Genomic DNA, 27,969 nt, shown 5'->3' on the forward strand with positions numbered 1-27,969 from the left:
ACAACGTAGAAAATGAATCGCCTTGTATCAAAGAAGGGAGAATAGAATGTAGTTGTCAAGACTCAGAGTTTTGGAATCAAACATATTTGGATTAAAATCTCAGCTCCACTACCTAGTGGTTTGAATTTATTACCTGACCTTTTTTATAAAAATTTATTTTGAAATAACCTCAGGCTTATGAAAAACTTGTAAGTTTTTAAAAGTTTCCATGTAGTTTTCACCTAGTAGCAAAAGTCAGCACCATATATATCCATAGTACGATTATCAATGCCAAGAAATTAACATTGGTACTATATTCTTAACTAATCTACAGGCCTTATTCCAATTTTGCTAATTGTCTCCAAACTCTTTTCACTTATCCAGAGTTCAATCTAGGGCCCACATTTCATTTGTCAGATCCTCTGGTTTCCAACAATTTAGGAGTTTCTCAGTCTTTCTTTGTCTTTAATGAACTTGACCCTTTTTTTTTTTTTTTTTTTTTTTTTGTCCTTTTTGTGACCGGTAAGGGGATCACAACCCTTGGCTTGGTATTGCCCACACTGGATCCGAACCCGCAGCGGGAACACGCCCCCGCTGCGCTCCCAAGCGCTGCACTCTCCCGAGTGCGCCACGCGCCGGCCCACGAACTTGACACTTTTGAAAGGGTATTGGCTAGTTATTTTGTACAATGTCCCTGATTTGGAGTATCTACTGTTTCTTTATAATTAAATATTTGTCTTTGTTTTTGACAAGACCATGATAGAAATGGTATTTTGTTCTTTTTTGCGCATGATATCAGGAAGTTCCTGATGACAGTATGTCACATTACTGACCATGTTAATTTTGATCATCTTATTCAGGTGATGCCTTCCAGGTTTTGTTACTTCACTGTAAAGTTACTGTTTTTCCTTGTGTGATTTATCAATATCTTGTTGCAAGATATTTTGAGACAATATAAATGTCCTGTTTCTTTCTCATCATACTTTTACCTACTAATTTTAGCACTTATATTTGCTAAATACAGGCAAAATGTCTTAGCTTAATGTCTAATATATTAAATACTAATTCCATTATTCTAACACCTATAAATATAGTATTTATAATTATTTTAATATAACAAAAATGAAAGCATCATAACATTGCTCAGAAACATAATGTCTAATTGTGATATTGATTCTATTAAAAAAGAAATTTGCCTGCAATGGTTTAATCCTTTTTTTAAAGTGTTGTGATGATGTGTTTATGTGTTAGAAGCAACATATATCAAATCATTTCCAGCTATTTATTAGGAATCAAATAGGGAACTATTTTTGTTTATGAAACTAATTTTAAGGAACTATTGCTATACTAGACACATTCATGTACACAATGTGATATTAACCATCATTGACTCAGTGCTTATGAAGGTCATTTGATCCTTATAATAACCTTCTAAATAAGTGTCTTGACTTTACTGTTGAGGAAATTGTGGCTTAAAGAGGTTGAATAATTTATGAAATCAAACAGCTACTAAGTATCAAAGCTGGGATGTCATTTTGGGTCTCTGTGACTTCAAAACTATTTTTTGAAAAATTGGGAGAGAATTATTAAAAATTAAAAAATAAAGTTTCATCTACTTCTATTAAAAGGAAATTATAAAATGTGTGTCTTATGGTTAGTAAAGGAATAATTCTGTAGTAATCTATTCTAAATATTTATAGGTTAATGAATTTTATGTAGACCTTATTCCATTCCAAAAAAGTTAGTCAATTGTTATATGCATTTAAAATTTAATTTAAAATTAGTTTATCATAGTTTATTCAATCATTTTTATTTATTAGAGATCAAAATCTTACTGGAAATAAACAGGATTACTAAAAATATTCATGTAAATAAAGCAAAATGTATGTTTTCTTAAATTTTGGAATTCCTCCCAAAGTTAATACTTGGCATAAATAAATGAATTGAAGATAATATGAGCCCTGATTTATTTAATCTACTTTTTGAAAATGTTTCTGAAAGAAATAACAAATCTCACTTTATCAATAATAATAATATCCTACCTATTTGACAACTTCGATAGACAAACATGTGCCCCTCAAACATAAGATTACTGCAGTATTAAAAATAGAATATTAAAGTATGTCTGTAAAAATTAATGACAAATCCATCAATTTATTCTTGAATAAGTGGATACTCCATGTTTTCTTTAGATCCTTTACTATCATGAACTCATTAGATCAGCAATTATTGAAACTTTAGTTACTACAAATTATCTTCCCACAAGCTGCTTTCAGCAGCATTATGCCTTACCAAGATGAAATAAAGAGGCTTGGAGACAGCGGGAAAGTGTAGCTTTATTTCTTAAATAAGAAGCTGTCTTAAAACAAAAAGCAGTTTTTATTAATGACAATTTTAAAAATGGCTTTGATGATTATAAATGGGCCCACTCCAGATTCTTAACTCTTTTTAAGAGGCTTCTGTCTTCAAGGTTTTACAGGCATTGACTAATTAATTTATCATTGTAATACCACTGAGAAATAGGAAAACAAGTGAAACAGGAATAGCATATATTTAGGATTATAATCCCTGTGTTATTAAAAAAGAATTAGCAGAGATCATTACAATTAGTCTGAAAATGGATAGCAATAGGCATAAGGAAAATACGTAAAAGGGACAAGAGTTATCAGCACACTTAGAAATCTAGGACTTATTTTTCCTATCTAGCTGTAATTTTGTGTCCATTATCCAACCTCTCACTATACCTCTTCCTGCTTCCCCATGGCAGCTTCTAGTAACCACAATTCTACTCTCTAGTTCTAAAAGTTCAAGTTTATTTATTTTATTTATTTATTTATTTATTTTAGCTGCCACATAATGAGTGAGAAAATGTGCTATTTATCTTTCTGTGCCTGACTTATTTCATTTATCATAATGTCTTCCAGGCTCATCCATGTTGCCTCAAATGACAGGATTTCATTCGTTTTCACAGTTGAGTAGTATTCCATTGTGTATATATACCATGTTTTCTTTATCCATTCATATACCTAGGTTGATACCATATCTTGGCTACTGTGAAGAGTGCTGTAGTGAACCTGAGAGTGCAGATATCTCTTCAGTATGCTAATTTCCTTTCCTTTAGATAAATACTCGGCAATGGTTGGGTCATATGATGGTTATATTTTTAGTTTTCTGAGGAACCTCCATACAGTTTTCCATAGTGGCTGAACTAATTTACCTTCTCATCAACAGTGCATAAGTGTTCCCCTCTCTCCATATCCTCTCTAGCATTTGCTACAGCCAGATAGGAAAAATAAGTTCTAGTGTTGTACAGTACTGCTAGGCATCTTTAATTAACAATAATTTATCGCATATTCTAAAACAACTAGAAGAGAGGAGTTCAAATGTTCTCATCAGAAATGATAGATTTTTGTGATGATGAATTTGCCAACCATCCTGATTTGATCATTACACATTGCATACATGTATTGAAATATAACTATATACTCCATAAATATGTACAATCAATACATTTCAATTAAAATATATATATATATTATATATAATATATCTCTTTTTAAAAAAAATTTAAATGAAATAAAATAACAGCAACACCGAAGAAAGAATCTAGGAGTAGGACCCTGAATTAGTCTGGTAGTCAGTTGCCAACAGAGCTTTCGTGAAACATGTTTGGGAAAACACGATGTGGTTTTAAAGGCCATAGTCATTATATGGCTCTAGCTGCCATAAATTTGCATCAAACTACCTGAACTCTATATTCTTCTACCAACTCTTCAAAGAATGTTTCAGAAATTTATCTAGCACTATATGAAGAAGTAATACTTCTGCTTGTCTCAAAATTACCATTTCCCCTGCTTTCTAAGAATTAACCCCTTTCCATAGACTGTAAGAAAGTAGTTAGCAAATTCAGTTGATTTTATTTTCTCTCATGCTCTTTAAACTTTTATTTCTGAGGTTTTAGATTGTGTTTTGCCCAGACTCTTAATCAATTTAGTGGGTCTTCCCAACCATTTTCCTAAAACTTTTTTTTTCTTTTACAGTAATTATTTCTTAAGGGATGAGATCCAAGATGGCATAATATTCATTTCTGATATACACTTCAGTTTCAGGGTTATGTTTCTTTTTGTTTACAATGGCTTTTTGTGACAATGCCCGAGTTTCTGTTAACCTTTTCAGTTGCAGAAGAGTCCTTTGTTTCATATACAGTTGGGGGTCATTTTTTATTTATTTGTTGTTATATAGACAAAGGTTGCATAACTAATAGTGACAGCAAGCTTTCTCATGCCTGAGCAAAATAGCACTTTTTCCTGTATTCATCATCTCATTTGGTACCACTGTGGTTCACCAGTCACCAGGCTAGAAATCTGTGCATTATTCTATATTCCCCTAACTCACTCTGAACTTTCAAGTCCAATTAATTACAAAGTCCTTCTAGTGTTACTATATTTTGACACATCCCTTCCACTCCCATGCCTTAAGATCTTCTGTGGATAACTCCTGGCAGGTCTTTTGAAAGAATCCATCTAAGTGGCATGTCCTCTGGGTTAGGTGTCCGCTCTAGGTGCCTCCTCTGCCTCTGCATGGTTCTGTTATTGATTCTTCTGTGATGCTGTGCTCTCCCCTCCCACTGAAGGAGCTGAGTGGAACTTATTCACTGGTTGGTCCTCGGCCCCTGATTTAGTGCCTGCTATACTGATGACAGGATGAATGAATGAACAAATAAAACTTTCTTTTATCTACTCCTAATGCCTACTTTATACACTATTCTGAGAAAAAATAATTTTCCAATTATTCGAGGGTAATTATACTGAATATATAATCATTTAGCTTCAAAGTGCTTCATGAAAATCTCTGCTTTATTATTTTCATGTATGTTATAGTATTTTTTCGTTGTGTGTATGTGCGCACATGTCTGTATGTATTTTAAGGAAGGATAATAATAATTTTCCAAACTTTGTCTTTAAGTGTGATTCATCACTTTGTTTTAATATCTCAGTAATTAAGAGCTCTTATTATCAATCAAACCTGGGTTCCAATTCTAGTATTCCACTTGGGTCATTCTTAACCACTCTGATTCTGAGTTAGTTTCATTTTTAAGTGGTTATGGTATGAACTTTAGCAGTTTTATGTGCATGTTGAGAATTCTAAGTGAAATATAATAGGAAGACATGACTTGAGCTAAGAAGTCAAGTTATGACTCTGAGGATATGACACTTAGCAGCCCCTGGTGATACTTTGTCCCATATTTCTTCTGTCTCTCCAAGTTCACCTGAAACTGTGGGAGGCAGTTCCTAACATACTAACAACTTCCCAGCTCAAGTGCTGTCTCTTCTTTCTGCCTGAGGGTGCAGGCAGGGGTAACCCAGGGGACGAGGGGAATTGATGGATGGATGTCCCAGGCTCCCGACCTTCCATAAAGTGATTCTGAGGCATGTTTTCTCTACTGTTTCTCAGAAGGTCTCCAAGGGGACTGAGACCCAACTGGCTATGTAACACATCCAATACTCCAGTCATTACTGATTTTTCTCATTTTCTTGTCCACTTTTCCCACTCCTTCTAGCAAGTGCTATCCAGGGTCACCTTCCAAACAAACTACCTGCCCCTAAGTCCATATATCAGGGGTGGTCTGGGGGTAATGCAAACTAAGCCAAGTCTTGAAGAATATGGAATCCATGACCAACCAAAATTTAAAAGACTGTTCCAGTTGGAAGGGATGTCATGCAAAAGCACCAGAGTCAAGAGCAAAGGGTAGGAGGTTCAAGGAACTAAAAGATATTGCCTATGGATGGCTGGAGCAGACCATGTGAGGCAGAAAGGTGTGAAGTATCCATGGCCAGTTAGTGGTGGGCCTAAGAGCTCGTTCTATTGGCATTATTCTCAGGGACAGTGGGGAATCTGGACTGGATAATTTGAAGTGAGAGTGTTATGCTAGGTAGTATGAAGAATAGATTCAAGGGGAGCTGGAGCTAGAGACCTATGAGGAAGTTACTGCAATAATAGTGAGCTAACTTGGGGAAGTGTGTAGTCAGTACTGATTGGAGAGAGATGGATGGAGTTTCCAACTATTTAGAAGATAGAATTTTCCTAAATTGCCATTGCTATTCCATATCAGGGTGAAGCAGTTTGTGGCGATAACTAAGGTGAATTGGTCATTTAACAGGGAAGCAATTCAATCATTGATGTTGCTGTTAAGAATGATGTATTAGCAAATTTTCCTTGAGGACCTATTTGCTTCTCAAGAAAAAGTCTTTAACTTATGTATGTATTTAAGTATCTCAATGTAATTTCAAACATATTCAGATAGTTGCAGTGGGTGAGAAACTCATGTGATATATTTTTAGTTCATCCTTGGTGGTAATTGATGGAGTTTGTTAGTGATTTATGTTTAAACCAAATTCTGACTCGAGAAATGAGAATGTTTGAGGGTGTAAATTTCACCAATTTACTGATAAGCCTGGAAATAATTTAGAATGATGGAAAATAAAATACTAAAGCAAGTGCATTTATAAAATGATTTTTGACATCTTTTCTGAGATAAATGATTTTGCCATTGAAGCTTTCATTTTAGGGTTATTAGTGACCACTCATTTCAGTTAGTGCAGTGAAAATGGGTTTTGTTGTTTGCATTAGTCAGCACAAAATAAAAATGATGATAAACCCTTTATGAAGATGTGACTTTTGTTAAAAAGAAAAGAAAACCTGATTGAAAATCACTGTAAATTTCGAATGATCCATTTTATGCCAAATAAGTCATTAGAAATCTCTGATGGATATCAAAAAACAAACATTTGCAAAATTGGAAGGAGCTAAATTCAATCTAGGTGCACGTCTCTATTTTTTAAATTTGTATATTGAGAAAAATATAATATGAAAATTGTAGAATTTCAGCATAATAGCCTTTTATTGTAGGTAGTTTAAATGTGCTGTTGGGCTCTAAACCAACTAATTACTTTCCGTCTGGATCCTTTTATTTTAGTTGGTTGTTTTTGTTATAACTCAATGTTTTCATTGTTACTTGCCTAATTTTTATTGGTGCTTGCCTAATAATAACATATCTACTTCATATCATTTCAAACATGCAAAAAAGTTACGGTTTGGGGGGGGTTTGGGGGGAATTTTTTTGGTCTGTTTTGCTTTGTTGTGTTTTGTTTAACACATATATATCATTTAAAAAAATATACACACTCACATACTTAATATTTTTAAATATTAAGAGCCAAGATTCGGGCCCCTTTCCAGAAAAAAGCAGGGCATAATTTATGAACTTTCTTCCTAAGTCGCTACAATTTTCCCCTGTACTAGGTAAATGTAGCTCTTTAGCAACCAGTAAGATGACTGTTTATCCTACAACTCTGTGCTTTTAAAAGAGGACATAACGTACTAAATCTGGAGAACTCATTGTATTTAAAATATAAAAATGTCTGCAGGTATAGATCTATGGGTGCAAGGTACCTTTTTCCATGAAACTGCCTTTCATTATGGAATGTGCAGAAAACAAATGTGTAATAGTGTAGGAGTCAAGCTTTTGATTTTTATTCAGTGAATCTTAAACATACTCTGCTATTTTAGAAGAAGTAGTCAAACTAAAAAGAACTCCAAAATAAATTGCTATAAAGATGATGGAACTGATTATTCATTTGATGACTAAAATCCAGTAGTGATGTTAAAGAGACTAGTTTGATTTGGAGTTTAAACTTCCAGATGATCTTTGTAAGATAGCAACAGACCAACAGACCATAATAGCCCAACTTTAGTCTTTTCACATTCTTGAAACATTTAATTAGCAGGAAAAGCATTCTTTAGTACCATCTAGGATTTAGGTTTTTGAAGTCAACTACAATAATAATGGGGTAAAAGTAGAACATCTTTTTTTTTTTTTTTTTTAAGTGAAAAGTTCTTCATTTTACATTTACTGTTCTGCACATTATTGATTTTATTCTCTGGTGTTGTTCCTTGCAGAGAGTGAATCTGTCCTTCGATTTTCCATTTTATGGCCATTTCCTACGTGAAATCACTGTGGCAACTGGGGGTAAGTGGTTTTCTACCCATTCTCATAAAATAATGTCCAGTTTCACTGTAGTTATTATTTGTAAGTTACTCCATATTTCAAGATGGGTATTTATTGGGAAAATTATTGTCTTCTATCACAAAGTCATGGGTATAAATAAAACCTAAGAAAGAGTGTAGCTACTGGAAAAACTTCTCAGCAGAAAACAATGTAGTTATAATAATTTTCAACTTAGATTCATCTCCGCTTTCCTCCTAAATTATAATTTATTTTTTCGGTAAGATTTGTAAGACTACACAAATGGCAGAAATTGGAAAAGATCTAGAAAGAAAAAGTGCTTAAAGAAGCTGTTGGATCTTCAAAAACTTTATGAAAAGATTTGTATTATCTTTTAATCTCATTTTTTCATGAACTTTTTGAAGTACCCTCACATGTAGTTTATAGACAGATACATATACACACATGTACATGACCACATTCATATTAACTTATTATTTGTTTTTCTCTTTTAATGCCACCTATATTTATTGCCAGCTCATTTTAGAATCTTAAACATTGAAATCAGTTTGAAAATTTTTAATTTTATTTTTCTCTACAAATTTGAAAGTTAGAGATTAGCAATATCTTAGCAAGGTAATTATCATTTTTATAGTATATTGCAGAAGTCAGAAATATTTTAATCGTTCCTTGTTACTAACAGAGATAAGCAAAATGTCAGAGAATATCCTTATAGGCCTTAAATAGAGGGATAGAGAATGTAGAAGAATGAGGGAAGACCATAAAAATGGAACAGTGAGTAGAGAGGCAAGTTAAAGGAAATCCTAAGTGTTTTGAAAAAGCTACAAGTGTCTATGCCTATAGCACCATAGACTAGAGTTCCGTTCCTTCACTGGGTCCTGTTGGTCTTCTGGAAGGTATGAAAACCATGTTGATCATTCTTGCCATATTTTAGTGTGAGACTTAGAAGATATTTAGGATTCAGAAAAAGAAATTGTAATCAGAAATATCAACAAGCACATAAACGTTTTTCAAGCATCTATTCTATTCAATGGTAAATAAAGCTACCTGTGCCTTAAGAATGTATAGCTTAGTGGGCTATTAGGCAAGAGGAAACAAAATGTGAGAAATTGCTTTAAAAATCCAAATGATGAAACATGGGCTTCCAGGGATGAAAAAGCTCAACCATCTATGAGAGTTATTTAAGACTTTATAGAGAAATTATTGTTTAAGGTATTTCTTGGAGGATATCACAATTTCAGTAGTTGTGTAGAGAAGGAAGAGTCAGTCACAGGGATGATGACATCCTGAGAAAATATACAGAAGAGGAAATGGGTACGGCATGTTCAGGATAGTAAATAAATATGTTGCAGTGAAGTTGGGGGTATGTTTACAAAAAAATGTGGCATATTAAAATTAGAAAAGTAGGAAGGTGGGTGAATGGCGGATGATTGTGGCTCAGATGGGCCGCACACAATGGTAACTGCTACCCAGGAATCCAAGGCAGAGGTTGCTGCCACCTCCATGGTGCTGATTAGATACTGTGGTTGGATTCTGTATCCTTGAAGCTGTGCAGCCAGAGTGCTATTTGCATTTCCAAGAGCAACAAAAAATGAATAAGTCTTTGCCCCACTGAGTACGCACTGATTAGAGAGAAGCCGAGATCTGTGGGGACCATGCACCCTGTGGTGCCAGCGTGTGACCCAGCAGGTAGGCCTCACTGCCACCAACTGAATCCATCCCCAGCCCCACCAAGTGTGTGCTGATCAGAGAGGCACCCAGCAAAAAAGGCCCATGATCCTCGGAGACTACCGGCCCTGCGGTGCCAGCGTGCAACCCAGCAGGTAGGTCTGGCCACCACTGCCCAACTCCATCTCTAACCCGGCCGAGAGCATGCTGACCAGAGAGGTGCCTCCCCTGAGAGGCCCAAGATCTGACGTGACCATGCACCCGAGGCACTAATGGGCAACCGAGCAGACACTGAAGCAGCCACATGAAATTGGCAGCCCCAGAAGCATCCTAGCCAGACAATAGTGTCAAACCAAAGGACTGTGAAATCCCCTGCCACAATGACTAAACATCAAAGGAAAGATACCAGAAACATGAAAAATCAAGAAAGTACACCACCAAATGGTAATAACTCTCAAGATCTAGATCCTATAGAACAAAAAGCCCTTGAAATGTCTGACAAGGAATTTTGAGTGATAATTCTAAAGAAACTAAATGAGATACAAGAAAACTCAGCTAGACACCATGATGAAATGAGGAAAAGTATATAGGACCTGAAAGAAGAAATGTACAAGGAAATCAGTGCCCTGAAAAAGAATGTAGCAGAGCTTACTGAGCTGAAGATTCATTCAACCAAATAAAAAACACAACAGAGAGTTTAATGAGCAGGCTTGCAGAAGCAGAAGAAAGAACTTCTAACCTTGAAGATGCGCTGTTTGAAATAACACAGGCCGACAAAAAGAAAAAAGAATTAAAAACACTGAAGAAAATCTAAGAGAGATATCAGAAAACATTAAGTGCTCAAATATCTGAGTCATGGGTATTCCAGAAAGGGAGGAAAAAGGAGATTGCATTGAAAGCATATTCAACAAAATAGTGGCAGAAAACTTCCCAGCTATAGGAAAAGACACAGATCTTCAGATTCAGGAAGCTCAAAGATCCCCAAACGTATTCAACCCTAAAAGGTCTTCTCCAAGACATGTTATAGTCAAATTGGCAAAACTCAAAGACAAAGAGAAAATCTTAAAAGCTGCAAGACAGAGGCATAAAATCACCTACAAGGGAGCCCTAATCAGACCAACATCAGACTTTTCATCACAAACCTTAAAAGCCACAAAGGAATGGGATGATATATTCAAAATACTAAAAGACAGAGATTGCCAGCTAAGAATACTCTACCCTGCAAGGCTATCCTTCAGAAATGAAGGGTAACTAGTATATTTCTCAGACAAACAAAAACTGTGGGAGTTCACTACCACACAACCACCCTTACAGGAAATTCTCAAGGGAGTACGGGGTTTGGTACCTGAAAAATAACTACCACTGCCATAAAAATTCAAGAAAAATCAAAACACATGGGTAAAATAAAATGGCAACAATAAAGACAAAAAAAAAAGTTTATTTACAACTCAAGGAACCAACAAATACAGAAAACAAACAGTAAATCAGAAAGAGAGGAACAAAAGACATTTAAGATACCCAAACAAAAATCAATAAAATGCTAGTAGTAAATTAACACTTTTCAGTAACAACTCTTAATGTAAAAGGATTAAATTCCCCAATCAAAAGACACAGACTGGCTGACTGGATTAAAAAGGAGGACCCAACTATATGCTGCTTACAAGAGACCCACCTCACCTATAAAGACTCACATAAACTAAGAGTAAAAGGCTGGAAAATATTTACCATGCAAACAGAAATGAAAAACGACCTGGAGTAGCTATTCTTATATCTGATAAAATAGACTCTAAACTAAAAACCATAAAAAGAGATAATGAAGGACACTACATAATGATAAAAGGATTCAACCATCAAGAAGACATAACAATCATAAATATATGCACACCCAATGTCAGAGCAGCTAGATTTATAAAACAAACTTTATTAGACCTAAAGAAGGAAATAGACACTAATACCATAATAGCAGGAGACCTGAACACCCCACTATCAATATTGGACAGATCATCTAGGCCAAGAATCAGCAGAGAAACACAAGATCTGAACAATACTCTAGACCAATTGGACGTGGCAGATATCTACAGAACATTCCATTCAACAGCCTTAGAATATTCATTCTTCTCAGCAGCACATGGATCATTCTCCAGGATAGATCACATGTTAGGTCACAAATCAAGTCTCAACAAATTCAAAAAAATTAGAATTATCCCATATATTTTTTCAGACCACAATGGATTAAAATTAGAAATCAATAGCAAATGAAATTCTGGAAACTATACAAACACTTGGAAATTAAACAGCATTCTACTTAATGATATATGGGTCCAAGAAGAAATCAAACAGGAAATCAAAAAAGTATTGAAACTAATGAAAAAAATGATATATCATACCAAAACATATGGGATACTACAAAAGCAGTACTAAGGGGGAAATGTATTGCATTAAATGCTTACTTCAGATGAATGGAAAGGTGGCAAGTGAACAACCTTATACTTCACCTTAAAGAACTAGAAAAACAAGAACAATCCAAACCCAAAGTTAGCAGATGGAAAGAAAAAATTAAGATCAGAGCAGAACTAAATGAAATTGAAACCAAAAAACAATACAAAAAAAATCAATGAATCAAAAAGTGGTTTTTTTCAAAGATAAATAAAATTGACAAACTATTAGAATAGCTAACTAAAAAAAGAAGAGAGAAGATCCAAATATCAAAAATTAGAAATGAAAAAGGCAATATTACAACTGATACATCTGAAATACAAGAAATCATTCGAGACTACTATAAACAACTATTTGCCAACAAATTTGAAAATCTGGAGGAAATGGATAAATTTCTGGACACACACAAGCTCCCAAAACTGAGCCAAGAAGATGTAGAAAATCTGAACAGACCAATAGCGATAAAAGAGGTTGAAGCTATCAGAAGGCTCCCAACAAAAAAAAGCCCAGGACCAGATGGATTCACAGCAGAATTTTGCTTAACATTCAAAGAGAAATTGACACCAATTCTCTACAAACTATTCCAAAAGATTGAAACAGAGGCAATTCTCTCAAACTAATTCTATGAAGCAAACATCACCCTGATAACAAAACCAGGTAAAGATACAATGAAAAAAGAAAACTACAGGCCAATACCCTTGATGAATATAGATGCAAAAATTCTCAATAAAATAATAGCTAACAGAATACAGCAACGCATATGAAAAATTATACACCATGATCACATGGGATTCATCCCAGGGATGCAAGGTTGGTTCAACATACGCAAATCAATAAATGTGATACACCATATCAATAAAATCAAACACAAGGACTATATGATCATCTCCTTACATGCTGAAAAAGCATTTGATAAAATTCAACACTCATTCATGATAAAGACTCTCTATAAGTTAGGTATAGATGGAAAGTATCTCAACATAATTAAAGCCATATATGATAAACGCACTGCCAATATCATCTTGAATGGGGAAAAGCTGAAAGCTTTTCCTTTAAGAACAGGAACTAGACAAGGATGCCCACTCTTACCACTCTTATTGAACATAGTGTTGGAAGTACTAGCCAGAGCAATCAGAGAAGAGAAGAAAATAAAGGACATCCAGATTGGAAAAGATGAAATCAAACTGTTCCTCTTTGCAGATGACATGGTCCTATATATTGAACAGCCTAAAGCCTTTACAAAAAAAATTTGGAGTTGATAAATGATTTCAGCAAAGTTGCAGGATAAAAAATCAACACAAAAAAATAAGTAGCATTTCTATTCTTCAATAGTAAACATGCAGAAAGAGAAATCAAGAAAGCTAGCCCATTTACAAGAGGCACCAAAAAAATAAAATACTTAGGACTTGAGTTAACCAAGGATGTGAAAAATCTCTATAATGAGAACTACAAACCACTGCTGAGAGAAATTAAAGAGGACACAAGAAGGTGGAAAGATAATCCATGCTCTTGCATTGGAAGAATCAACATTGTGAAAATGTCCATACTACCCAAAGTGATATACAAATTCAATGCAATCCCCATCAAAATTCCAATGACATTTTTATCAGAAATGGAATAAACTCTCCAGACATTTATATGGAATAACAAAAGACCACACATAGCCAAAGCAATTCTGAGCAAAAGAAAAGAAAGCTGGAAGCATAACACTACCAGACTTTAAACTATACTACAAAACTATAATAACCAAAACAGCATGGCACTGGCATAAAACCAGACACACTGATCAATGGAATAGAATAGAGAATCCAGAAATCATCCCACACACCTACAGCCATCTGATCTTTGACAAAGGCACCAAGCCTATACACTGGGGAAGAGACTGCCTCTTCAGCAAATGGTGCTGGGATAACTGGATATTCGTATGCAGGAGAATGAAACTAGACCCATACCTCTCACCATATACCAAAATCAACTCAAAATGGATTAAAGAATTAAATATACACTCTGAAACAATAAAACTACTCAATGAAAACATAGGAGAAACACTTCAGGAAGTAGGACTGGACACAAACTTCATGAATATGACCACAAAAGCACGGGCAACCAAAGGAAAAATAAACAAATTGGATTATATCAAACTAAAAAGCTTCTGCACAGCAAAAGAAACAATTAACAGGGTTAAAAGACAACCAACAGAGTGGGAGAAAATATTTGCAAAGTATACATCTGACAAAGGATTAATATCCAGAATATACAAGGAACTGAAATAACTTTACAACAAAAAAACAAGTATCCCAATTAAAAAATGGGCAAAAGAGCTAAATAGGCATTTCTCAAAGGAAGATATACGAATGGCCAAAAGAAACATGAAAAAATACTCAACATCACTCAGCATTTGGGAAATACAAATCAAAATCACACTGAGATACCATCTCACGCCAGTTAGGATGGCTAATATCCAAAAGACTGAGAATGATAAATGCTGGCGAGGTTGTGGAGAAAAAGGAACTCTAATACATTATTGGTGGAACTGCAAAATGGTGCTGCCTCTATGGAAAATGGTATGGAGGTTCCTTAAACAATTGCAAATAGATCTACCATATGACCCAGCTATCCCACTGCTGGGAATATCCCCAGAGAAATGGAAATTATCAAGTTGAAGGTATACCTGTTCTCCAATGTTCTTCGCAGCACTCTTTACAATAGCTAAGAGTTGGAACCAGCCCAAATGTCCATCATCAGATGAGTGAATATAGAAAATGTGGTACATCTACACAATGGAATACTCCTCTCCTATAAAAAAGAATGAAATACTGCCATTTGCAACAGCATGGATGGACCTAGAGAGAATTATATTAAGTGAAACTAGTCAGGCACAGAAAGAGAAATATCACATGTTCTCACTTATTTGTGGGAGCTAAAAATAAATAAATACACAAACAACTGGGTAGGGGGAGGGAAGAAGACACAACAATTACAATTCCTTGAAGTTGATACAACAAGCAAATAGAAAGAACATTTTTGACAGGGAGGGGAAGAGAAAGGAGGGAGGGAGGTTTTAGTAATGGGCTACAATTATAAACCACATTGTATATTGACAAAATAAAATAAAACTAAAAAAATAATAAATAAATATATAAATAGATAGATAAATAAATAAATAAATAAAAAGAAACAAAAGATTTTATTAAAAATAAAAAATAAAAATGTTTTGCCAAAAAAAAAATTAAGTAAATAAATAAATAAAATTAGAAAAGTAGGTTGGGACAATTTTACAAAATGCCATATAGGTCAGTTTGAGACATTAGTCCTTAATTAGGTAAGTAAATATTTTAAGGAGATGAATCTAGACATTTGTGTAATGCCTTAGGGTGTAGAAAGACTGAAATTAGTACATTTAATTGGAAGAAAATTGCAGGAGTTTGTGTGAGGAATGTTGAGAGCTTTGGTGAGTGTGGGGCTTCAAACCAAAGGAGAGGAGCGATGCTATGAGCACCAATTACAAAGTCAAGCAGAAGAGCTGGTTATAGGGAAAACTGATGGCTCCAATTGTAAAACTATAATATATTGTGTGAAAAATTTATATTTAAATAAGATGCAAACAGGCCTATGTCTTTTGAGTTCACTGTGTATATGTTAGTATAGTGGCTGGCATTTAACTAATGTTTATCGAAGGATTGAATGAAAAGGGGAAAGATAAAATTGAAAGATGGCCACAAAAAGCCATGAATTTTATTACGTCCTCTTGCATCTTTATAGTGATATAAACATGGTGATCTTATAATACAGACATTGGGCTTGTTTTCTGACCTTTCAGTTACCAAGGTTCTTACTGCATATTTAAAAAAGTATTAACCAAATGTGTTCGAAATCTGCACACCCAATAGTAAAAATATGGACAGCTTTGTATTTTCAGTTTTTGAAATAGTTTTATCTTTAAAACTCATGTCAGTGAGTCAGCCAATATGAAGGAGAATTTTCTTTAGCAAAATGAGCAGGATCAAACCCAAACAGATGGCTACATCATCTTTAGGCTTCAAAGTACCATTTTTTCCTTTGAAAAGATCCTCAGAATAAGTCAAAAATCAGGAGTCTTGAATGATCTCTATATTCTTTGAAGAAAACACTCAAGACAATCCTTTTTTTCTCTACTTATAATATGTTACTATGAAACTTGCATATATAAATCTATACCCTGTTTAAAGAGGCATAGCTGAGATAATTTAGACATTTACAGGGGTTTTCTTCAATGTGAAACCACGATCTCATGTAAAAGTTTTCAACTAAATGCATAGCTTGCTTGCTCTTTCACTGTTCATTCATTCAGTGGATATTGATTGAGCACCTATAAAAGGCAGTATGCAAGATGCTTCAATGTATACGGAGGATAAGCTGTGGTTCCCGTTCAGGAGCTCAGAATCTAAGAAGAGGAAGGGATATGACATGAATAAGCAATAACAGAAGGCTGACTGGAGGTGCTGAAGGGGCGGAAGTTTGCTCAAAAAGGAGACTATGGGCTGGCTGGTTAGTTCACTTGGTAAAGTGTCGTACTGATAACACCAGGATCAAGGGTTCAGATTTCCATACCAGCCAGCTGCTTAAAAAAAAAAAAAAGGAGAGAGAGATTATTCATGTTGGGCCAGTCAAGAACAGCTTTATGAAAGAGCTAACATTTGACATTGGCCTTAAAGGAAGGTAGAATTTTAGTAGGCAAAAGGCAGTTTGAGAAGGGCTGGGGAGGGAAGAGACATCCCAGGCAAGGGGATACTGAGCAGAGTCAAATGCTGGGCCTGTAGGGCGTATGTTTGAGGGCCATCAAATAAGCCCGTTGATCTTGAATGGAGGTTTGGAACAATAGTATAAGGAAGATGGGAAGAGTGTTGTGGATTACTCTGAACATTAAAAATTTGGCTCATCTCCAGCAAACATTGTGTTTCTTGGAGTACAGAGTAGATCTGGCCTGATCTGGCAGTGGAGTGCAGGGTAGGATGAGGGGGTTGGGGAGTTAGGGGATGAAGGCAGAGAAAGCAGTTAGCAGGTTTTCAGTACTTCTCCATGAGTTATACTGCCTGAACTAGGATAAAAGCAGTGGGGAAAAAAGAGAAGGAACCAGTGCAATACACATAATTTGAGTTGTTTAATTATTGTGGTTGGAAAAGTGTCCAGCCAAGAGGATCCATTAGGATGCAGTTCTGAACCACAGACGTTCCACCGATCTCTTCTGTGATTGACTAGATGTTGTAAGCAGACAGACCTATTTACCAGATTCTCACTAGCCTTACAAATCTTAAAAAAGTTATTAACCTTTTCAGAAAAGCAGAACCACAAGTCAGGTTAAATAAAGTTGACTGCAGGCCATTGGAAATAGACCAGGGGCTGGGATTGTTAGGTAGGAACACATAGGTTTCTAGTCTATTGACTGTCAATTCTCTTTGACTGTGTCTACAAATTCCTCTCCACGCTGTTTCTTTATGGGATGTGGGAAATAACAAAGTGAAACATTTCATGGTGAATACAAGCTGTGCAAATAAATAAAGTGGCTACTTAACTACAATCTCCTCTCTCTCACCTCCCCCCTTTGCCATTTCCCATGCCTCCTTAAAATCTCTCTCTCTCCATACAGACACAAATGTATTTAAGACTGAAATTAACTTCAAGATAATGTCATGTGTTATTCCTAGGGTCAACACAATTTCAAAACAGAAAGTAGTTTAAAAATACAGACATATACACAATTTACTGTGGCCCATCTTTGTATTTTATAGATATTTCATTATAAATAAACTTAAGTTTCTAGTTAGAACATGTAAATTAAAACTAAACATCTCGTCATTCATACATAAACTACAAAAATAAAATCTTTCCCTAGTAAGCATTTTAATATTCAAAAGCTTCAATCATCCATACAAATAATGCACAAAATGGATTGGAAATACCATCTCATTTTCTGGTTCACTGATAGCAGAATCTGAAAGCATTCATTTATCTTTCTATTAAAAAAAATACTTCAGAATGCAGATATTTCACGCATTAGAAAACTAATTCTCTGTGCATTTCATAAAAATATTTCCATTAATGGCATAACTAAGATGGGTTGTTTCCATATCACACTGCTTATTTTCTTTTTGTAAGAATACTTTAATTTGTTCTTTTTTATATTAGGCTGCTAATGTGGTCTTTTAAATGTTGCAAAATGTAGATTTGAGTTTCAGGATTTGGTTTTTAATTCAGTACTACTGGCCATCAGTAGTAATGATACTTTCACTTGAATCCATCATGGGTACCCGTGGCTGTGATGGGTTGAGGGGTGGGGTGGAAGGTAGGTTAATTGCTACTTTATGTAATGGGAAAGAGAAGAGTTGAGGTTATTCAAATATTTCTGGTACTAAAATGTAAGTATGTAGACAGATGGCAATTGATAATTAAAATAATGTATGGAATTGCAAGCGGCTAGACATGAGAATAGGAATCAAAGGTGGCATGAATTAAAAAGCTAATGATGAATATATATTACTTACCTTGGACGTATGAAGGATTTGCCTTCTCTTCCTTTCTTCACAAATTTCTAATTGCAGATTTCATAAGAAAACTGTTTGAAATTTTAGATCTATTCTATTTCACTTACCACATGGTACTTTTAAAAATATTTAAAAATGTTCAATAAGTAATACAACTTTAATATCTGAAAAACTAATACATGAATATTAAAAAAGAGAAACAGGCAAAAATAAGATATAAATTTCCCTTCTTCCCTGCCTCCTATTCCACCAATTCCCCTCTGAAGAAAAAACAACTGTTGCTCTTTGAGCTATGGCATATTAAATTAACATTTAGAATTATTTTCTATATGTGGTCAATCTTTTCTTTTTCCCTTTAAATCCCCAATAAAAGAGATGTTTTTAAAAATAATTTATATTATCTTGATTAGGTTTTCAAGAATTATATTAACCAAATCTTCCAGTTTCTGTTGTGTTCTGGCTAAAAGAGTAACATTTTAATTGTAGTTCCAAATAAAATTTCATGCTTTTAAGAGGGATTTGATAACAACAGGGATAAAAGGCTTTTTAAGAGAGGAAGAGAGTTAGATATTACTCATGATGATTGATTTATAAATACCAACCCCATCTTCTTTCAAGTGTAGAACCTCATAAAACAGAACTTGTTGCATCTATCAACTTTCTCAATCTAGTGAAAAAGTGCATAGAGTTATTTTTGTCTTTTTTAATTATTAACAGAGAGCAGAGATTATGGGTATCTGGAGGTCTCCACATGAAGGGAAGTTACTGAAGGGATAGGTGCTGGATAAAGGAAATCCATTCCAATTTGGTTCACTAATTTAAAGTAACAAGCTCAGGTCTCAAGGATTCCTGGACAGAAAGCTAAATTGTGTCATGTCTCATCTGTTGTATCTAAATGATTCTCTGAGATATACCTCCAAAAACCTGAGAGTTTGTTTTAGCAGACCTCCTTGATAATTTACTCTTCCCCTAACCTGAAAACTGTCATCACTAGATTCAGCAGATTCTCCAGCATTACTACAGTTCTTTTCCCTGTGGCTTCATGAAGTGCCTATTCACAGGCACCTTAGTTTCTATTATGTTTTGACACATGTCATTAATGTCATCAGCACTGGCTCCCTGGGGCTGGGTTGGGAAGTGTAGTTGAAGATGAGAGTGGTAGAAGACCCAGAGAGGAGACACCCAGGAGCTAGTCAATAGAAATAAGCAAAAAAAGTATCAGAGGCAAAAATATGGGTAGAAGAAGAAAGACAATTATACATGAACAAAAGAGAGAGGAGCATTGGTATGTGGTAGATAAGCCAGACTGGGGCACAGGAATGGGGAAAGGTGGATTGGCTGAGATAAGGGCTTGGGTGAAAAGCATTATCTCCTGCATTGCCAGAACAATCACAACAGAGTTCACCTATCACTCGTGCTTGAATATTCACTCAGGAACGTTCCTCTCTGGAAATCACTATTCATCTTCTGGTGAATCCAGGATTTATTTGAAATATTGGCAACAATATTTTTCTTGCAGTCTTCCCTAGTCTCTGCAGCAATAATTCAGATCAATAGCAGTATTACTCTGATGCTTAAAATCACATCACCCAATTGAAAATAAAGAGAATCTAGGTGACTCTGTCTAATTAATGAAGTAATAACATATGGCACATGCTCTAACATTATCCAATCCTGGAAAATAAACATAAGAAATATTAAACAGGGAAAGACTGACATTAGACCCTGGCCATTTCATGAATAAGTTCAAAAGGGCTCCCACAGTTCCTACTGAAGCCAGAAATTGAACTTCATTTTCTCAGAGAATCCGTCTGGCATCAAGGTTAAGATAAATAGATACTAGAATCAGAATGCCTAGGTTCATAAGCCAAGCCTGTCATAGCTGTGTGATTTTCAGCAAATTACTTAATTTCCCTTGTCTCTGTTTGTCTGTTATATAGCACAATAAAAGTACCTAGCTCATAAGGATTACTGTGAAGATTAAATTAACATATGTTAATAATACCTGTTTCATAGAAAATGCTACATAAATAGCATATGTTATTACTGCAGTTTATGCTTGTTAAGTTTTCTCTTTCATTCCTTTTCAAAACTGCTTTCTCTGTAAAACTTGTGCTTACTTGTTAGTAGTTTGTCTATGGTTTTCTTTGATGACATCATCCTTTAGATTCCTCTCCACAAAGCATAAGCAGGAGCTCAAGAGGTGTTTAGGACCTTAACTCATGGTCATTTCCAATTGCTCCTTTAAGGGCCAGCTCAACCATTCATGACTGGCAAGTATTATAGTATGTAGGTGATTTGAGATATCCACTTTATCAGGATGGCTGTATCTGTCATTTCTAAGTGCGATTCAGAATCTCCTCTAAAGACCACCCAATGATGACATTCTAGGACCACGAGACTCTGAAAAGCTTTAAAAATTTAGCAATTTTGTAACACATGGGAGTAGAATCTTGAAATCTTTCTCTAATTGTGCCATCATAGTCATAACTGAGTAACGGGCATTATTATAATCAGTAGGCCACTATATTATTACGCTTCTTATTGGACCTTTTGTATAACAAGAACTTTAAGGACAAATCGTCAAAAGCATCGTGTTAGTCAAGGGTAAAATGATGGGGGTGGAGTTGTATATGCTCACAGTAGCACCCAGGTAGCATTTCACAGACTGGAGATTCATTTCATTGCTAAGGATCCAACTCAAAAATACATTGAAGCCCCAACCCCAAATACAAAATTAAATGTTAGTTAAATTTATGCATCATGTTTTGCCTCTGAATTAGGAAACAGATTTCTTTATGTGTACCCATTATTTCAATGCTACCTATATTTTCAGGATCTTTTCCTATTTTTTTTTTTAATACATCACAGAAAACCCATAGGTATAATGTGAAAGTGGGTCAAAATTGTGTTCTCACTTCAATATGTGGAGCTCTGCAACTGAGATATAGTACTAAAAAAGCAATAGGTCTAAATGTTTTGCTGGCTAATTCTAAGGGGGTTATGATGAGTTTAGATTACTTTGCTGCTCCGACTAGCCTGAGGGCTACAGAAGATTTTCATTTAATCTGCTGGAATTATTCTTCAAATGAGAGGTTTCTGCTGAAGTCAAAGAAGATGGAAGAAAACATCGTTTAATCGGTTTATTATCAATTTCCACAGCTACTTAAAATAATGAGCATTCTTTAGTTAATAACTTATGGAGAAAATCCACAGCACTTTTAGATACTCCAGAAAAATGGAAAATTAAGAGAATTTGGAACAATTAGATTTTTGACAAAAAAAAAAATTGTAGAAATGATAAAGAGTGAAAACTCTTTTTAGTTTTTTAAATTGCGGTGAAATAAACATAGCATAAAATTAACCATTTATGAATTTAGTGTTTATGAAGTTTTATTCATTGAGCTCTGAAAATTGTTTGTTTCTCTGGGTCTTCTTTCTTTTCTTTTCCTTTTTTTACCTGTGTTGATCTCCTTAGGTAATTTATTAGTTTCCTCTAAAATGCCTTGAAAACACAGCTATTTCTCAAACCTTTATACCATTGTATTCTTATAAGCCAAGTTTACTGTTCCCCCTTCTCTTTTTCCCTTTCTACTTCTCAATAATTGAAAATTATCTTGGAGAAAATTTTAAAGCTATTTACTTTAAATTAGATAAAATCTAATAAAACCAATAACATAATCTGGAAATTATTAGTACTTTCAATTTCTATACAGTTTGAAAAATAGGATTTATGGGATATAATATAACCAAAAATTAGTATTATAAGATTGTGTTTTAATATGGAAAGGGGGCTTCTGGCCAAGATGGCAGAATAGAGAGTCCCCAGCATCACTCTCTCCCTCAAATCAACTACTTTACAACTGTAAAAAAGGAACAACAGCCAAGCTGGGGCCACTAGAGCTCAGGGGATGAGGAAGAGAGACCTACAGAGTGCATGAAGGTGGGAGAAGACACAATGAGAGAAAGAAAAAAACACTCTGACCATTTCATGCTGTGGCCACTTTAAGGCTAGAGCTGCTGAGTGCACAGAGCAGGAGCCAGCAAAATGCCACAGCTGTGCCCTCCAGATAAAGTTGCTTGGAGGCAGCAGGGGAGAAGAGAGCCTTGGTGACACCCAGGCCAGCATGACCACCGACAGTGTTCCTGTGGACCCACATAAGAGTGAGAAGCCACAACAACTGAAAAAATGGAGCCATTCAGAGGCTGGTGAGTCATCACAAGGGACCAGCACACAACCCGTCCTATGAGAAGTGTTTGCAGCATGGGTGGTGGGGGAGATGGGCTTACCAGGGGAACACTGGGGCACAGCAAGGACAGCTGACCAGCACCCCAATCAGTTAAGGACCACTCAGAGGAGACTAGTCAGGAATATAGAATTGCATGGGGTGCAGTTTAATGAAAAGACTCAGGCCCAGATCAGAGTTCCTACGCAACCCAGGTGCACCAGGTCTCTGGAGAGCCAGAAGTACATATAAAGTCAATGATTATAACCTGTGCTGCACAAAAAGCCTTCCTTAGGGAATCAGCAGCAAAGAAGCAATTTAGCTCAACCACAGAGCTCAAGTACTGGTCCCCACAGGAAGTTCCCCCATTTTAGAAGTAAGCACAGGACAAAAAATTAGTTCCAGCCCAGGCACACTGCCAGCACCTCAGGGCCAGCCTGGGGTCCTGAGGTATGGAGCCAGGGACCAGACCCCCCCATAACCAGGCACACTGCCAGTGCCAAAGAACATTGCAAAAACATCACCTCCATGTGGGTGGCTCACCACAGCCACCACAATAACCACAGCTGCCGCAAAAGTGGCTAGACATTACAACCACCATGCAGAGGTCTGCCAGCCACTGGAGTACATTGACACAAGGAGAGGCACCAGCAGAGACCAAAGAAAAGAAGAGGATGTCGTTCTCCACAGAGCCCATTCCAGAGTGACAGAAGGAGCATCTGCTGTACGATAATATCAGGGGACCTGGACACACCTCTCAGCATTGGACAGATCATCTAGGCAACAAATCAACACAGTAACCATTATTCTTTCAGAAGAGAAGAAATCTAGAGTAATTAAAGGTGGGAGGGGGGAGGGAAAGGGGGATGGGGAGAGATTTGACAAATGGCATAAAGAATAAGTATGATTTGTAACAATATATATGCTAGTAATATTGATTTGATCAACATATGTCAATGTTGAACTCCCAAAATATGTATAATCAATTATGATTCAATAATTTTTTTTTAAATGGAAAGAATGTTGCCAATAATAATCAAGATATAGAATTGTAATTACACTATGATGGTAATTATTTAGAAATATATGGCAAATAGAATGAAGGAAAAGCAAATGCTGATTATTTTGGAATGGCAGCATTATGAGTGGTCATTTTACTATTCCCTAGTTTTTAAGTGTTCAATTGAAGAATGTTAAGTTTATATTTTTTCAATCCTCTATAATAATTATTATAAGAAGTAAGTAGGAATCTGACTTCAATGGAGATGGCTACCCATTTATTTTAACACTAATTATTAAATTTTTATTTCTCCCACTAATATACAATGCTACTTATATTCTAAGTTCTCTTATATTCTATAAGATTGAGAATATATTATTTAAATTAACCTGATTTCTTTTACATAAGTATAAAATGTAACTATAAAAATACATTAGAAGAAAACTAAAGAACTATTTTATAATCCTGTAATTGGAAACATTTTATAAGAGTGATACAAAGCTCAGAAACCATAAAAGAAAATATTGACAAGATTGCATATATTAAATTATACATATGTTTAAAATATTAAATGGCATTTCAACACTCTCAATTAAGGAAAAGGAAGTAAACACCTGAGAAAATACTTGCAACACATATCACAGTCAAAGGGCTATTTTTCTTAATACATAAAGAGCTAGTGTAAGAGAAAGACAAATTGGCAACTAAACAATGAGCAAATGACAAAGACAGTTTTGTTAGAAGGAATTGCAGAAAATTCTGATTTGGGGTCCTCATAAAGAACGTGGAATTTGTCATTCTCATTCTAACGACAAGAAAAAGTTGGACAAACTGAAAATCAGCAACTTTTATTGGACGCATCAGCGAGCTGAAATTATAGGACAAACCACAGTCCCCAAAATCTGGAGAGACAGGTACATCCAAAGAGACACAGAGGAGCAGAAGCCACGGGAGCCACAAGTTGGTAATAACACTTAAAGGGTAACTTCAGTGAAGTTAGAGTTTGAGTGTGGTTTAGCCTAAGAGTAAGAAACTCCTGGGGTTTGAGTGTGGATTAGCATACGAGTAAGAAACTCCCAGGGACTCTAATGTTAGATTTTTAAATTTTTGTGGGCTTGACCTCTAGGAATGCCATCAACTTCTCCCAGTGAAAGTCTGAGAAAGGTCCCCTCGTGGCTCTGCTTTTGGAGGGGAAGAGTAATCATTGGGAAGTATACGCAGAACCTGCTCCAAAACCAAAACCTAATCTTCAGGGGAAAGGATTTTTGCTAGGACTTTATCCCAGCTGGGAGAAAGTCATTTGTCCCACTAGAACAGTACACTGGAATCTTCCTTGTTCACATAAGAGTAAAATAGAAAACACATGGTCAATGGGAGTCAAGACTTCAAGGAAATAGATCAGGAGTGCTATATCCAAGGATGGGAGTAGGAGGTGGGGGAAAAACCCCTGTCCCACTATAGAAACCCTTGGGAGGGTCACAGCCCAAAGATACAGGCTCACTAAAGACTGAGAAACTTCTAAAACTGAAATGCAAAAAGAAAAAAGAGAAAAAAAAAAAAAAAAAACAGAACACTCAAAAACTGTAGGACAATAATAAAAGGTATAACATGCACATGATTGGTGTATCAGAAGAAAAGGAAAAGAGAACAGAAGGGAAGAAATATTTGAAATAATATTGGCTAAGAACTTTCTAAAATTGACAGATATCAATCCAAGAAGCTTAAAGAACACCAACCAAGAAATGAACAACAAAACTGGGCGCGCTGATAGTATTGATTTGACCATCACATCTTGGGCACAGGGGGTAACATTCAGCTTTGTAGCTCATGAATATACATAATCAGTTAAAAACAACAACAACTACAACTGCAAAAAAAAATCAAAGGTGAAGATAAAAACTTGAAAAAAGACAGAGAAAACCGCACTTCATTAGAAAATGCTTGACCAGGATTCCTCAAAATTGTCAAGGTCGTTGAAAACAAGGTAAGTCTGAGAAACTGTTACCACCAGTAGAAGCCTAAGGAGATGATGACTGAATGTAATGTGGTATTCTAGATGGGATCCTGGAACAGAAAACAGGACATTAAAGCTAAGGAAATCTGAATAAGTTTAGTTAATGATTTGCCTAATAATTCTGTAGCAGTATTGTTTCATTAATTTTGACCAAGTTACCATACTAGTATAACATATGAATAGTATGGTAATAGTATGGGTGTGGGGTATAAGAAAAGACTCTGTACTATCTTTGTGACTTTCTATACATCTAAATCTATTCTAAAATTGAAAGTTTATTTTTTAAAAAAAGGAAATTCAAGTGGCTGTTAAACATAAGAAAAGATATGTAGTCTCTCTTCTAATAAGTGGAATGCAAATTAAAACTACAGTTAGATACATTCATGCAGCATATCACCAATTTGGTCAACGATGGACCACATATGTGACTATGGTGCCGTACGTGTAGAATACTGTATTTTCACTGTACCTTTTCTATGTGTTGATATGTTTCAATACACAAATACCATTCTGTTACAATTGCCTGCGGTATTCAGTCCAGTAACATGCTGTACAGATTTGTAGCCTAGGAGCCATAGGCCATACCATGTAGCCCAGGTGTGTAGTAGGCTGTACCATCTAGATTTGTGCAAGCACACTCTGTGATGTTCGCACAACAATGACAAAATCGCCTAACTATGCATTTCTCAGAACATATATCCCCATCATTAAGTGACACATGACACATGACTATTTTCACTCAAATGCTTTGAAAAGAATTTTCAAAACGTGTTTTATAGATCAATTTTTCTTTAGGATATGGAGAGAAAGGTACTGTCAAGCATTGCTCATGAGAATTCATTATTATCTACTAAAATATAAGATGTATAACTGACACTGTGATTTCTACTTGTAAAAATGTATCCTGTAGGTGTATTCACTTATGTATGAATGATGTGTATAAGAATACCCATTGCTAAAGATTTAAAACCACCTAAATGTCCCTCAGTAAGGATGTTCAGGTTGTGCACAGGTTAAATAAATTATTGTGCACCCACAGAATGGAATGCCATGTGGCCTTTAAACAGAATGAGATAGCTTTATGTGTGCTTAGTGAAAAAAGCAAGGCGCAGAACAATGTTAAATATATATATATATATGTATACTTATGTCTGTATATGTATACAGACAGAAGTATTTATACATTCATAAGCTATCCCTGATGTAATTTGGAAGAGACATACGTATGCCTCCAAGTAAATGGAAAAATCTCTGGAAAGATATACAAGAACTTAACAGTGGTAACCCTCAAAGAGAATTGGTAGATGGTTGGAGATCAGGAAAAAGAAAAAAATGTGATTTTTCCAATCATTTGTGCATTTCAGGTTATTACTGAGTGCATGTATTCCCTTTCAAACACCATTAATATTTAAAATTCTTCTTCATAAGAATTGACAGGAAGAAATTTCCACAATGTACGCATTTGTTTTTATTTAATATATATTTTTTATTTAATATGTATTTTAATACATGTTTTTAATATAAATTTTAATATATATTTTTATCAAAGCTAATGGAAAACTTCTAAGAATAATGCTTTTTCATAATTATTTTTATTTTAAAATTTATTACATTTTAGAGTTTGAGGCAGTGAAAATTCTTCATGAAATTGCCTAATTTTTAAAAGAAATCATTTGTATTGTTTTTTGAAGGGCTTATGATGTCATCTTAAGACATAGAGCCCACAAGTCTAGTTTAATATATCTAAGGTTCCTCAGGGTAAAGCTGAATTAATATCAAATTGCTGAACATGGCAGTGAAAAAAGGGAAGAAAGATTTTCATGATTCTTGGTTTAAACCTAATAGTCACATTAGAAGTAGTAGATATGCCCATTTAATTAATCAAAGTTAAAATTTAATTTTTACTTTATTGGCTGCTATTTAGTTAACAATAAAAGCATTAGAAACTACAAGGTCCTGAGTATTTTCTAAGAAAAAAATAGGACAATGTAAGTGGTTTGTATGTGTTGTCATAAGTCTTGCAGATTTAGCAGCAAAGAATATGGAGGATTAATGAATGGACCAGAAGAAAAAGTGAATTAGAAATGAGTAAGGCCAGA

The 27,969-nt window shown here is 35.1% G+C and overlaps 1 protein-coding gene across 1 annotated transcript in view; it reads left to right on the forward strand.

Annotated features, from left to right (window-relative positions):
- PLXDC2 (plexin domain containing 2) overlaps positions 1-27,969 on the forward strand; it is a 401,250-nt gene that overhangs the window by 218,559 nt on the left and 154,722 nt on the right. Inside the window, exon 4 of the mRNA XM_063100052.1 lies at positions 7,939-8,008. Coding sequence (XP_062956122.1) covers positions 7,939-8,008 — 70 coding nt within the window. The remainder of the gene's footprint in view (positions 1-7,938; positions 8,009-27,969) is intronic.

Source organism: Cynocephalus volans, chromosome 6 (assembly GCF_027409185.1).
Source record: "Cynocephalus volans isolate mCynVol1 chromosome 6, mCynVol1.pri, whole genome shotgun sequence".
NCBI lineage: Eukaryota > Metazoa > Chordata > Mammalia > Dermoptera > Cynocephalidae > Cynocephalus > Cynocephalus volans.